The following is a 14,213-nucleotide window of genomic DNA, read 5'->3' as shown; positions in this document are numbered from 1 at the left end:
CAGAATACCCCTGGTACATCAAGGAGCTCATACAAACTTAAAGCCTTATACTTTATAGAGCCAGATCTTATAGGAGCCTTATACAGTCAGATCACTAATCTTTCTATTTCAGGATTGTCTGCTCTGAAAGGCAGTGGCTATTCCAGATTTCAGACTGGAGTTTTCTCAGATTTTTCTGAAGAGGCTGCAAAAGGAACCCAGAATCTTCTACATGCATTCTGCAAGCATGTGTTTTATGTATTGGCTGAGTCCCTGCCTAAGGGTTTATTTAAGCCCAGTTCTCTTCCTGTTGTGATAGCTTTCTATGTAGAGGAAAGGTTTCTTTGTTTTTTACAAGGAGCATTCATACATGCAATCTGCACCACATGCAATCTCAAACCATGCAATGTAAGATTCTTAATGCACATTTCATTTGGTCCTGAGCTGGCCTCAACTGTAGCACAGCCCATAGCTGCTATCATGGTACCCACCCCCCAATCATGCTGGGCTCTTCAGTTTCTACTGCAATATTTCATACTGAGTTTTGTAGCCTCTTTTCAGGCTGCATCATCTATCCTGAAGTAGAGTGGGCTGCATCTAGCAGCCTTGCAAGTTGGCAGTGTGCCCCTTCTGGAAAGCCCAGCAGAGTTGGGTCATCTCCAGTAGTAAGCTTGGAACCACGGTAAGCCAGAAGTTTTGTTGCCACTCCCTAGGATTGAACTATAGTGATCCTAACATCCTGGAACCTGTTGTGGACAGTCTACCTTAGTGTCTGCTACGATTAATGAACATGCATGCATGTATACTCGCTGAGTTGAAAGGAGCATGTGCTAGTGCATGTCAGTTTGCTGCTGTGGCATCCAAAATAGGTAGGTTTAGGCTCCAGTGACCTTGTGCAGTTTGAAGACTGCTCCTCATTGGGTCTTCCCTCTTTCTGCAGGTGAGCACCTATTTGCACGTGAAGGAGAAAGAGGGAGACAGAGATGCAGGCATAGTTTGTGGAAGCTCTACTATGCTGCGGCCTGCTAAGCAAACGCCTCCTGGAGCTCACTCTTCCTCATTTCCCAGTCCCGCGTGGGGCACCTCAGCCTTCCACACCTTGCCCAAGATCAGCTCCAGCTGCTTCTTAAGGAGCCTGAAGAGAAAAGGCAGAGTGGAGGCAGAAGATGCCCAGCAACTCACCTTGCAAGGGATCATGGGAACCGAACCAAGTGACCTGCAGGCAGGGCAAGGGGAGAGGCGCAGCACTAGTAGCACCTGGCCCCCAAAGGGTAACAGGAGGGCACAGGTCTTGCAGGCAGAGTGCCCGGCACCCTGCAGAGAGTTGACAGACTATGTGAAGAACCCATTGGCACGGGCTATTGACGCTGAATGTGACTTGGTTAGGGAAGTATCTGGATGTCATGTGTTCCCAAGAGAGAGCAGAGGTCTCAACAGCCCCCCGTCACTGGCAGAGCAGATGAGCAACACATGCCAGCATCTTTCTCTCGGTTCTGTCCTGAGCCTGGAGCTCCCCAAGGACCCCACAGTTCTAAGGAATATCCACGATACCATCAGAGTAGCAAAAGAGGGAGCATCAGGAAGGAAGGGAATAAGCCAGGTCTGCCAGGGAGCTCGGAGCAGCCCAGCTGGGGCAAAAGTGCAGGAGGTTGGTAGTAGCCTGCAAAAGAGGGTGCTCGGAGGGCAGTCAGTCATGCACCAGAGGCCCCTCAGGCCTGAAGATGCTCGTGACAAGCTTCCCCAGGGTAAGGGAGGCACATGGTTTGAAGAGGTGAGCATCAACCCAAGCTACAGCAGGCAGAAGGCCTGCTTCGTTGCTCTTAGAGGAGAAGACAGGCAGAGTCCAAATAGCCAGAGCAGTCCCAGTGACGACTTCCTGGATTTCAAGCAGAACCGGCTATCCCGCATTAGTGTCCTGCATGAGCAGATAGGTATAGAGTGGGACAGACTAGCTACCTCACTGGGTACAACTGGCAGCTCCAAGGAGGCGCAGGTAAAGGGTCCGGCTGACCACAAAGCCAGAGAAGCATCTCGGGTGAAGCTGAAGCCCTCACCTGCTAAGCACACGGGCAGCTCCGATGCAGTTTCCAGTATAGCCAAAGCTAAGAACCCTGCTGTGAATGGGGCAGAAGAGAAGGGAAGCTGCATAAGAACCTCGCCCTCATTCCTCCACCTGGGGGTCAAATCTCCTGCCAAGCTGTCTGTATTTGAATGTGAACTAGGCACCCCAACACCCTCAAGGCTGGACCCTCTTGTCCCGGCTCCTGGAGGAAGCACGACTAAAGGTCCAAAGTTGCTGGAGGCTTGTCACCCTGCCCACGAGTTGTTTGAAGAGGAGGAAGAGGAGCTGCAGGCCATATGGAGCAATGTGGAGAAGCACAAGAAAAGCTCCGGAATCCACAGCAGCCCTGCTGGAAAGGTGGATAAGATGCAAAGTCCAGACAGCTCTGGTGCAAGACTCCTCCTGGCAGCGGCAGACAATTTGTTGGTGGCTAAGTTCAAGCTTCCCACCTCTGCCCAGCTGCTTCAGAGGTCTGAAGGAGAAAGAGGGACTAGTTGTGACAGTCCGAGTCGGTGCCGGGCACCCATGCCTTCTGTCCAGGAGCCCTCAGAAGGGGCAGTAGCTGCAGCTGTGAGGTCACTGCAGAGTACCTGCCCAGGGGCCCAGCAGAAGCTTCAGGCGGAGGGCAGAAGTACTGGCAAGGTCAGAACCATTGGCTTCTATGGGGCAGGGGTGGGGATTGTATGCCTGGAAACCAGGTGTTTACTGTTCTTTTCCTCAAGCCCCTGGATATACTGCTGGCATGGATCTGCAATGTGTACTTAAGCAGTTTCTCATTGCACAATTATTAAAATGTGTATTTTTTTTCCTATCAGGAACCAGCAACTCCTTATATGTGGAGTATTTTCTTTTAAAGGAGATACAGATCCAGCTAATGAGATGCTTACCCTTGAGATGTTTACATCAGTACTGTTCCTGATTTGTCTGGGGGGTGGGAGAGAGAGATCCCCAAACACTTTCCTAGCATGAGCCATAAAATGTATGTTTTTTCCATGAATCAGTGACTGCTCAAAGCACACTTCTTCCTTTTTTGCTCTATTTTGGGGGATGTGGTGTTAAAATGCCTTCGTATTTGAAACACTGCTGCTTTCATTGTGGTTGCTTCATTCATTGTTGCCTGCCTCTTTCTAGAATCTTCCCAGTAAACTAGAGCTTCAGATGATGGAAGGAGCTTTGGAGAGGAAGCATCTGTTGCAGGCAGGAGGCAAGAAGGTACTGTCAGAGCTGTGTGGCATTATGTGAGGGGGGGGGGTGAATATGGATGCCAGTGACTTGCTACCAAGAAACAACTTCATTGGTGGTTCAGTAACACTTCAACAGAGCCTAGCCCTGTACAGCAGAGCTTTCCAAACTTTTCATGTTGATGACACACTTTTTAGACATACATCATTTTGTGACACAGTAATTCAGTTTTACCAGCCAGTCAGAGGTTGAACTAACCCCTTTCCAGCCCCACGAGCAGCGCAGGGAGCATTCACGTGACACATCTACACACTGCAGCTGACACACCAACGTGTCACAACACACAATTTGGAAAGCTCTGACTTATATCAACACACACAGAAACACACAGGTGGTAGGGGGGCCACTAGGGGCGCATTGGAAGATGGCTGACAATACCATCTCTCCGACCCACATGGCTGTTATGGAAGTAGGCAGCCTCCCTTGTTGCCCCAAGGAAATGGGGAACACTGCCCTTGCCTGCTGTGCCCATAAATCACCCCCTAATTCGAAAGAAGGGGGTGAGAGCACTAAGCAGAATGCCCCCATGTGGACCTCGGCTCTCCTGGACGCTGTCTCTGATCGCGCACTAGCTGCAGCAATTTGGAATAATTAATTACAAAAGAAGCAAATGCACATATTTCAAGTGAAGAAGGGGAGTGAAGTCTGCTAATTTAAGTGACCTCTGTGAAAGAAGACGACGAGTTGGAGAAACAAGAATATTTTACGATGAAGATACACCAAAGGCTGGGTATGTTGACAACGGGACTGAATGGGGGGGGGACCTTTTTTACATTCCTTCTATGTGATTTACAAGAACCCCTCCTCATTAGAATCGTCGGTTGAACTGACCCAAGCAGGATGATTAAGGTCTGTGTGGAGATAAACTTTAACCAAAAGTATGCTTTATGGAGATCGAGAAGCAATAAGAGCTTTTGGAATGGCGCAGCAATTAATTCGGAGTCGCCATCTTGCCAAAGGATTTATAACCGGGAGAGGGAATGGACTTGTTTTCAGACTGCATTCCTGGTGAATTTCCTCAGAGGTTTTGAGAAAGGAGGCAGATTGGTGAAGATTAATGACGCTAAGACTGTTTTGATGTATGGAAGTGATGTTATATGGAAAACGTCTGGATATGGCTACTGGATAAATATATATATATATCCACGCAGGATTACAAACTGTTCTAACCAGCTTGTGGAGACTATCAGAGGTCACAAAGAGAAAGGAAAAATATATGAAAATAACAACAAGAGATGTGGAAAAACAATAAGAAAGGAATGGATAGTACTGGGAACATCATAAGGTTAGATTTGTGGACATTAAAACAGCAGCAAGAAGCAAGAAGTTGATTGGATCCCCTTCGGAACTTGAAATATGGGTACCCCCAACAAAAATTTAAAATTCGGCTGTGTAATTTGGAATTTATGTAATTTGGTTTGATTTGATGTGATTGGTCGGTTAATAAAAATTATTCTTACAAAAAAGAAAAGAAACACACAGGTGGTTCAGGCATAATAGCAAACCAAGATTCGATCCTGATTTGCAGGGGAAGCATAAATAACAATTTGCTGTGTGACAAACTAGCTATGGTTTGGTCCAAGCCAGGATCTGCACAAGACTTGGTGGCTGAACTCACGAAACTGAGGCTCCTTGCTGCTTATTCACATAATACCAAGCCATGGTTATGTCTAAACCCAGGGATGGGGAAACCTCCAGTCTGTGGGCCTACAAGGATGTTTCATGAAGCCATGCCCACCTGCTCTACACCTGAAGTCGGGTGTGGAGCAGGTAAAGGCAAAGCTTAGATGAAAGGCAGCTAGTTGCCACTTTGCAGATTTTGTCTGCACAATTTGATTTCAAACCACACAGAGAAATACAGGCCACTTGATGCTATTGTGTCATCAAGTGATTGGCAGGTGGATAGTCCCACCCACTGGGCAAATGTCACCTGTGATGGGGTGTGGATATAAGGATCTGGATTACTGGCCTGGCTTAAACCAGCACAATGCAGAAGGCAAAGGGCCTTTCCAAATGACGAAAAACTTGTGGATTTTATTCTTATACTGTACTGCCAACTGTAGCTGCTGCAGACAGGAGGTGGAAACATAAGGTCCAGAGTAAGCGGACCATATATCTGAAGGTGATGTTCCTTGCAGTTCATGTTCCCATGCTTTGAAGAGCTACAAGGGTCTTTCAGGCAATGGTTGCCTATCTTTGCCTCCAGGGGAAGGGAGGGGCCTTACTCTGGAGGCAAGCACAGGCAGATAGGGGCTTCATGCACATGAAACCATGTGAACAGGTCACCTTGTGAACCAACCTTAACTCTTCACCTACTTCAGATCTGATCTTTTCATTTCTCTTCTCCTAGGCAAATTGTCGTTCCTGGAACACATTCCACACAGTACTGATGAGACAAACTTTGTGTTTCTACCAGGACAAGAAAGACACCCTCAAGGTAATGGTAGGCAGTGAGATGCCCAAAGACAAATGGAGATAAGAAATGGGTATAAGTAAGGCCTGTGTCAAGGGACACGAGTGGCACTGTGGCTTAAACCACAGAGCCTAGGACCTGCCAATTAGAAGGTCGGTGGTTCAAATCCCCACAATGGGGTGAGCTCCCGTTGCTTGGTCCCTGCTCCTGCTAACCTAGCAGTTCAAAAGCATGTCAAAGTGCAAGTAGATAAATAGGTACCGCTCCAGCGGTAAGGTAAACGGCGTTTCCGTGCGCTGCTCTGGTTCGCCAGAAGCGGCTTAGTCATGCTGGCCACATGACCCGGAAGCTCTACGCCGGCTCCCTTGGCCAATAAAGCGAGATGAGCGTCGCAACCCCAGAATCGGTCACAACTGGACCTAATGGTCAGGGGTCCTTTTACCTTTTTAAGCCCTGTGTCACATTTTCATATACCTCCAGCCAGTGCTTTTTTTCTTTAAAAAATGTTTAGGGGCACGATTTTCTTACTCATAATGAAATACTGCCCCTCAATCAGGCCAAACTTAGATTCACAAAATGTTTAGGGGTATGCGTACCCCTGCATCTCCCCAGGAGGAAAAAGCACTGCCTTCAGCATTTTCATATCCTGTATAGTCCTTCCCCTACTGACATCTCCTGTGAATGTTTGGCATGCATAGATTGTCAAGCATCTTCACTTTGCCGATTGCATTTATTTTTGTCTAAACCTTCAGTGCATTCTCTGCCAAAATAGAACTTGAAATTCTTGTGAAGACTAACTTACATCTAAAACTAAAATAAAGACAGTCCACAAATCACAGTAAAACCAAATGGCAAATCTCAAAACCATCAGGCAGCGTTGGCAGAAGAAAAGCTCAACAAATTTAAAAGTTCAGTGTACCAGCACAGGCCGTCCCGAGTAACAATGGCCCACCCAAGAGAAGAGTGAAGTAGCTAGTAGGAGCCCACTTCAGAGTGGCTTTCTGATTCCAGGGACTTTTATCATTTGCCTTCTTTTGCACAGCAGAGTTCTGTAGTGGCCTTGCCACTGAACCTCCGTGGAGCCGTTTGCACCCTAGAAACAGAGTATATCAAAAAGAACAACTGCTTCACACTACAGTGAGTAACCTCTGTTTCTTTTCCTTCACAAGATAATATAGGCAGCGTACATTAAGCTCTATGAAGAGGTAATAAATGCTAAATAATAATACTATTACAGGTTTTAAAAAGAAAATAAAGGTAACTCAGAACCGTAATACCTCAGGGACTGCATCTTCCCATAAGAATTGATCTGGATCCTGCAATCGTCATCTGAGGCACTTCTTTGTGTGCCCTCTCCATGAGAGGTCTGGAGGGTGGCAACACAGGACTGAGCCTTTTATATGGTGACTCCCCATTTGTGGGATGCTCTCCCCAGGGAGGTTCGCCTGGAGCCTTCATTACAAATCTTTAGGTGCCAAGTGAAAACATTCTTCTCCCAGGCCTTTGACTAATTAGTCAATCTGTGGCCTTTTAAACTGGTGGGAGTATTGTTTCGTTTGTTTGTGTGTTTGTGTTTGTATATTGTAAGTGACCCTATGATCCTCAGATGAAGGACGGTAAGATTAGATAGATAGATAGATAGATAGATAGATAGATAGATAGATAGATAGATCTGGGAAAGAAAGACTTGAACATGCTTGGATATTGATGAAATGCCAGCCCCTGAACAGCATAAATGGTGATAATAGAAATCTTTGCGGAGGGTGCATGCTTCTAGCTCCTAGATTGCTAGGTATTTAAGGCTGGTGCTGGTTGTTGTATCCGTATCCTATCAAATTCCTTCAGCTGATTTCCTTGCATACCCCAGGTTGAAGGATGGCTCCAAGTACCTCCTTAGAGCTCCTACTGAGCCACTCATGCAGGAGTGGATTACCAAATTGCAGCAGAACTCAGGTAAGACTGAAGTAATTATAAGGAAGAGACTGTAGGGGCATTGGAGGTCTAAGGGAAGGAGATATGGTTACCACTCAGGAACAAGAGGCAATTTGAGGCCTCCTGCAGACCACTCTGGTGGTCTACATGAGCGAGAGGCCTACATGGGCACTCTTGGTTTTCCCTCAAGTTCATTGTCGAGAGAAGCAGGAATGCCATGTCATGTTTTTGGTAACTGGTTTTATATTTGTGCCAGATTTTATATCTCCCACATTTCCCACTGTAATTGAGTCAGACCGGAGTTCAGAAGGAGGATTCATCTTTGACATACAGAAGGCCCATCGAGTGCTGGGACTTGCATGTGGAAGGCTGGAGCTCAGATTCCAGTTTAGCTACAAGGTTTTCTGCAAAAGAGTTGGCTCCTGGGCTCCATTCCTTTTGTGTAAAGAAGAAAATAGGTTCTATGGGCCACTGTACACATTGCATTTTTTAGTTGTACACCCCAGAAACAAGTGGGCATGTGGCAAAACAGGTGAATGATATGTAGCTTTTAAAAGTCTGCTTATCGGAGAGACTACAACTCCCTATTGCAAGGCAGCAAGTATGTGGAACAGACCTATGCCTCAGCTTTGTTTGGGTGAACAACACTCTTGATTTTCAAAAGCCATCTCTCTATGTTTGCTTTTCTGTCCTCAAAGGCTTACCTGAAGTGGACTTTTTCCAGTCAGCTTCCCAGACTGCCCAAGAGACGACATCTGCTGTTAGGTAACTACTATAAGCAAAGCTTGATCCAGATGTGTTTGCTGGGGGCAGGGGCTAGCTTTTTAAAAAGTTCTTCTCATAACGTTTGTCCTAATGAGGACTCCTGTCCAGTGGCAAGTAGATCTTCTCATAAATCATATGGTGCTATTTTGTCAAACTCAGCATATTAAACAAAAAACAGGGGGATTTGTATGCATTCAAACCAAAATTCAAATTTTGGAACGCAAATTGGTATGTGTTCCTCTTTTTCTTCTCTCTCCCTTTTTAAGGGCAGCTTAAGATTTAGAAGTGCATGTAGGGCAATTTGAGCTGAGGCCATTAGTTATTCTGTTTAGGAGTGATCCCATTTGCCCCTTGCTGCTCTGCTCTAATTTCTGCCTTTATTAGTGATAGCAACTTCCTTGTGCTCCCCACCCCCCAACATGTTCACATCCCATTATTGTGCAATCTGCTGAATTTTCTCTGCTGCGTAGAAACCACTGGTACATCAAATTTCCCATTCAGATACTCTAAACCCAGGCTGTCATTATGGTGGCTTGTATTACCTTTGCTGCAACTAAATTTTACTCTAGCTTGGCATAGCCCTGCGCAACTAGGCATGTGAGACCAATTCTCTATTTTCTGCTGCTTCCATTTTTTTCCAGTGTGATTCCTAGCCATGGAGTTCCCCACTTCCTTGGCCCTCATCAGTCTCTCACAGCCAAGAGCCAAGAGGCCATACTCTTACCCAGATCAAGTGTCAGGCTGCAGCTGCCTTACGAAAATCAGGATGATCTATTGGATTCAGCAGAATCACGGACAGGTGTGTGTGTGGGCTGTTCACAGTTTCTTGAGGGTTCTCTTTAAAGCAGGGATAAGGGACCTGTAGCCTTCCAGACTGAGCAGTCTCGTATGATTCTGCAACCAATTCGGGAAGGGGTTGCACTTACCTGAAGGATGTGGTTTGTGGATTAGAGCAACTCTTGGGTCCATTGCTGTCCATGGGGGCAAATGTAGCCTTGTGGTGCAGACTTATTTCTATCAGCTTCAGCTATCCATGTCCTGACATGAATAATTATCTAGCTTTAGTGGTCTGTGGCCTCATAACCTCCCAAGTGGATTCCCTTCATGCATTATATATGAGGCTGCCTTTCTAGATGGTCCAGAAACTGCAACTGGTGCAGAATTCAGCAGCCATACTGCCAATGGGATCAGACAACCTGAACGCATTACAGCAGGTCTGGCTCCATGCACTGACTTCTGATATATTTCTGGGCCTAATTCAAAGTGTTGGTTTTAACTTACAAATCCTTATGTAGCATCGACCCCTATACCTTTTCTCCATATGAGCCTACTCAGTCAGAGCTTAAGATACTCTTTCGAGACCCTCCTCAGAGTGCCCCTGTTGGCAGAACTTGGATGGTGGCAACAAGAGAGAGGGCCTTCTCAGTGGTGGCCCTCCCCCCTTGTGTAATGCTCTCCCAAAAGAAGCTTGCTTAGTAACTATGTTAAGATATTTACAGTATCAGGCACAGAATTTTATCTTCTGTCAGGTCTTTGAAATTCTCCTTGTTCTTTCTTTATTTAGATTTCTTACCAGCCCTTCACTATGAAGTCCCAGGCAGGTTACAACAATTATTGAAAAACAATATTACAAACAGTAAAAACAGCTGACCATCACGAGCATAGAGTGGGTCCTAAAATACATTTTTCAGGTTTCAAAAGCCATGGCAAAGAAGAGCAGCACCTCACTGTTGCTGCTGGAATATTTCTAGCTATTGATGTTGGTTCTGGTTAAGACAGTCAGGGGAAAAGGGCTCCTTGATTTTATTGTGACCCCTTGTGATTTTGATGACTGTGCTGCATTTTTAAATGTGTAAATTATTGTTGTTGATTTTTTTTTTTTGTCCATTATTTTAAATCATCTTGAGACTTTGGTATAATGTGGCAAGTTCAGTTAAACAAACAAACAAACAAACAAACAAACAATCCCTGGAGGTCTGCCTCTGTGTCACATCCTTAATTTCTTCCTTTCTCTCCTCTTAGAAGACAGCCAGAAATCTGCTACCATTTATACCACAGATCACAGTCTGAAGCAGTGCTCTCCTACAGCATCTACAAGGTCGCAGGAACCTTACATTCTTAAGGAAGAGGACTATGGGCTAGTGGCAAACAAGAGGCGATCATATTCCTTTACCTCAGGTACATATTGTATGACCTTGAAGAAGAATGGGTTACTAGTCTGGGTTGAGGCTACCTCTACCCCTCTGCCTGTTTGTACAGGGAAATCTGAGTTTGTTCATTTGCTCATGTTCTGCATTTGCTCAGTTTGGCCCTTTGCCAACTGACTTCTGTTCAAATGCAGCTGAAATCTCTCTGACTAAATCCAGTCTGTTGTGTACCCAGCATGATATCATTATGCTATTTTCAGTGCTTGGCTGCATTCATTCAAAGCACAGTTATTCTCAAAGGAACAAGTTCATTGCTTAATGTCGCCATTAGGTGTCAGCAACACGCTTTTGACTCAATGGCACATGTCTGAAGTTGAAGCTTGTTACCTTTGTAGGCTGGGCAGACACTACATATATGTAGCATATCCCTCCCCCCCCCCCCCCCCCGCAAAGTGAAAGTAGTCGCATTTTAAAAGAAGAAGAAACAGCAATATTACAATTTTCCAAAAACAATTTCTGGAGGGCCTGAATTGCATAAAATGCAGACCTTCAGAAACAATAAAGTATGCAAGCAACGGCCAGAAAGTAAACAAAGATGGTGTGTGTTTAATCTTACGGGCCTTGGAATTGTACATCCTGGGAGTTACAACAGGAATGGCCCTTTTCTCTTGTCCCGACCTAGTGTACTTTGTGGGGGAGGACAGACACTACAAAGAAAGGCCACTCCCACAGCATGTAGAAAATGGGACAGTTTTGTATGGACAATAGAGTCTTCGTCCCAAGCCATTTAGGGCTTGAAAGATAATGACTAGAACTGTGCTTTGTACCTAAATATGTTGTGGGTGGAGGTAGGCGTTCCTTGGTGAGGGGAAAGCATATTTTGAACATACCCAGAGACAAGTTAGTCGTCTACTACTACTACCCACGCGGGTGACGCTGTGGGTAAAACCTCAGCGCCTAGGACTTGCCGATCGCATGGTTGGCGGTTCGAATCCCCGCGGCGGGGTGCGCTCCCGTCGTTCGGTCCCAGCACCTGCCAACCTAGCAGTTCGAAAGCACCTCCGGGTGCAAGTAGATAAATAGGGACCGCTTACTAGCGGGAAGGTAAACGGTGTTTCGTGTGCTGCGCTGGCTCGCCAGATGCAGCTTGTCACGCTGGCCACGTGACCCGGAAGTGTCTGCGGACAGCGCTGGCTCCCGGCCTATAAAGTGAGATGAGCGCACAACCCTAGAGTCTGGCAAGACTGGCCCGAATGGGCAGGGGTACCTTTACCTTTAGAGACAAGGTAGTCGTCTACTACTACTACTACTACTACTACATCATATGTTCCTTGGCACCAGAAAAGGTCCTGGGGCAGAAGCATAATAAGCCTCAGTTCAAACACTGCCCTGAATTCTCTTCTCCTCTTTTTACTTAAGAGATGGGATGAACGTGATACTCTGGAGTAAAACAACCATGTATACCACAGACTGTTAACCAGCCTCCGGCACGGTCTGCTGCTTGTTTTCAGTTCATGGTGCTGCTGTGCAACCTTTACGCTCCATTCTTTTTTTCCAGCTACATACCAGAAGATCACACCTTTGTCGGTGTCCAAGGAACCCTCTGGCCTTGGCAGCAGCTACTCAGTCACTCTGTACATTGGAGAGCAGGGACCGACTCCTCCCAGGCCTCGCTGCCATTCCTTCATCGCCTCTCCTGGTGGTGCCCGAGAAACCTTGGGTGAGAGGAGCCAAGGCGCCTCGCCTCGCCAGAAGAACAAATCTGTCTTCAGAAAGTTCTTTGGGAAGAAAGACTGAGATGCCAGCTCATTCTCCTCGGCCCAGGAGTGGATTTGTGGCTGCATGCAAGCGCTTGAACCTTCCCAAGACTGGGCCCAATGGCTACCAGGACACACTGTTATGCTGCACCATTGCTTGACCTTTGTTCTCTCTCTTTTCCCAAGGAGGTCGGGTGAGAGAGGTGGGACTGGTAGGCCCTTAACAGTGAAACAATCCCTTATCCCTCAGCCCTCTATGCCATTTAACTCAACCCTGATAGGGGCAGCAACCCCAGGGAATAGCAGCTGAAAGGGTCAAAGGTCTTCAGGGAGAAAGAAAATTAAAGTTAAAAACCACCCCACCTCATCCATATTGTTGCAGGGTAGTATATTCCAACTACCATGGGCTTTTTCTCTACAAGCACAGAGCACAGCCTTTGTTTGACATACAAGCTAGTATAGGAAATCAGGTAATACATTCCCAGGCACATACATATTAATACTGTATTTGTATTCAAGGCAGGGGTTTGTGGAAGACTCATGTTGTTTCTCTTCCTTCCTAACAAATGTTTGCATGGCTCATGATGGGATCAAAAAAGGAAGCGCTTTCTCGGTACCAATTATCCTGACTATGTTATTTACGCAGGCATATAGGGTTGCCTTTTGTTTTTTTTAACTTGACCTGGTGCCTTCACAGATATTAGCAGGGGATAATGTGTAATCTCCTGATTTCTGCAGGTCAAGCTGCTGTAAAATGCACATGTCAACACACACACACACACACACGGAGGCCAGGCCAAGGATTATTCTGGATAGTCAGCAAACCTGAGTCAGTCCTAAAGTCTGCAGCAGAGCCCAGAGCAGAAGAATTATTTCTTGGGCAAATTGGTACATTACTAATTTAGAATGGGCATGGATTAAGGTTTGTGGAGGCTTTTGGAACTAGGTTTTTTTGTATGTATTTTTTTGCACCTCAAAAAGAACAATTTCTGTACCTACCCTTTTTATGGTTCAGAAATAGAGGGTGAGTTCTCCACTGTGTGTGTGCGTGCGTGGGCACAAGAAACCTTAATGTTTGCTTTCTTTTCTCCTGCACTATGATGCCTAATGCAGCAGCAAATGAGACTTGTCAATTGTCAGTTGCATCTTCTCAAGAGACATTAACACCACATTAAAACACCAGTTGGCTGTCTGTGTGCCTTCCTTCAAAGTGTAATAGAGTTTACGGAGTTATTATTTAACTGTCTGTCAGTGAACCTGTTGCTGAATAACCCTGCTCTAAGGCTCCTTAGCACACTTGGCACTCCTTGTCCATTGAGCAATGCTGGCTGGGGCCGATGGGAGTGGTAGTCCAATGATATCTGGAAAACAACAGGGGGTTTGTCCCTTTAATGGTGGCGGGTTCTCAAATGGGAGGAAGTGAGGGAATTTATTATTTATACCCCAGCCACTCTGGGAAGCTCCCAACAGAATATTAAAAACACAATAAAACAGCAAACATCATACTGAGGTCCAGCTCCGAGGGTCTTCTGTTGGTTCCCTCACTGCAAGAAGTGAGGTTACAGGGCACCAGGCAGAGGGTCTTCTCCGTAGTGGTGCCCACACTGTGGAACGCCCTCCCATCGGATGTCAAGGAAATAAACAACTATCTGACTTTTAGAAGACATCTGAAGGCAGCCCTGTATTAGGAAGTTTTTAATGTTGGACATTTTAGTATATTCTGATATGTGCTGTGAGCCACCCAGAGTGGTTGGGGAAACCCAGCCAGATGGGCAGGGTATAAATACTACTACTACTACTAATAATAATAATAAAAAATATCAAATGTGAGGAAGCCTTTAAGCAACCAGCAGTGGGCCGCACCTGTTTAATCATCTCATACTGTCAGTGACAACTTGTTCAGCCCACTCATAAGA

General features: G+C 46.0%; 1 protein-coding gene across 6 annotated transcripts in view; it reads left to right on the top strand.

Moving 5' to 3' along the window:
• The window catches only part of LOC309366804 (uncharacterized protein), a 177,256-nt gene that overhangs the window by 31,932 nt on the left and 131,111 nt on the right, over positions 1-14,213 (top strand). For 3 of the 6 annotated variants that reach the window (XM_081905637.1, XM_081905634.1, XM_081905638.1), the window contains 9 exons: positions 920-2,683; positions 3,173-3,253; positions 5,634-5,720; positions 6,739-6,833; positions 7,564-7,649; positions 8,327-8,393; positions 9,035-9,192; positions 10,416-10,571; positions 12,099-13,479. In XM_081905637.1, the coding sequence (XP_081761763.1) occupies positions 920-2,683; positions 3,173-3,253; positions 5,634-5,720; positions 6,739-6,833; positions 7,564-7,649; positions 8,327-8,393; positions 9,035-9,192; positions 10,416-10,571; positions 12,099-12,337 (2,733 nt within the window). In that variant the 3' untranslated portion in view covers positions 12,338-13,479. Of the gene's footprint in view, positions 1-919; positions 2,684-3,172; positions 3,254-5,633; positions 5,721-6,738; positions 6,834-7,563; positions 7,650-8,326; positions 8,394-9,034; positions 9,193-10,415; positions 10,572-12,098; positions 13,480-14,213 lie in introns of those variants that run through there. The other 3 variants (XR_014166883.1, XM_081905635.1, XM_081905636.1) reach the window with 3 other exon arrangements.

This window comes from Podarcis melisellensis (genome assembly GCF_964234715.1).
Source record: "Podarcis melisellensis genome assembly, chromosome: 3".
Lineage (NCBI taxonomy): Eukaryota > Metazoa > Chordata > Lepidosauria > Squamata > Lacertidae > Podarcis > Podarcis melisellensis.
Note: the sequence above shows the minus strand (reverse complement) of the source record. Positions and strands in the feature narration are given on the sequence as shown.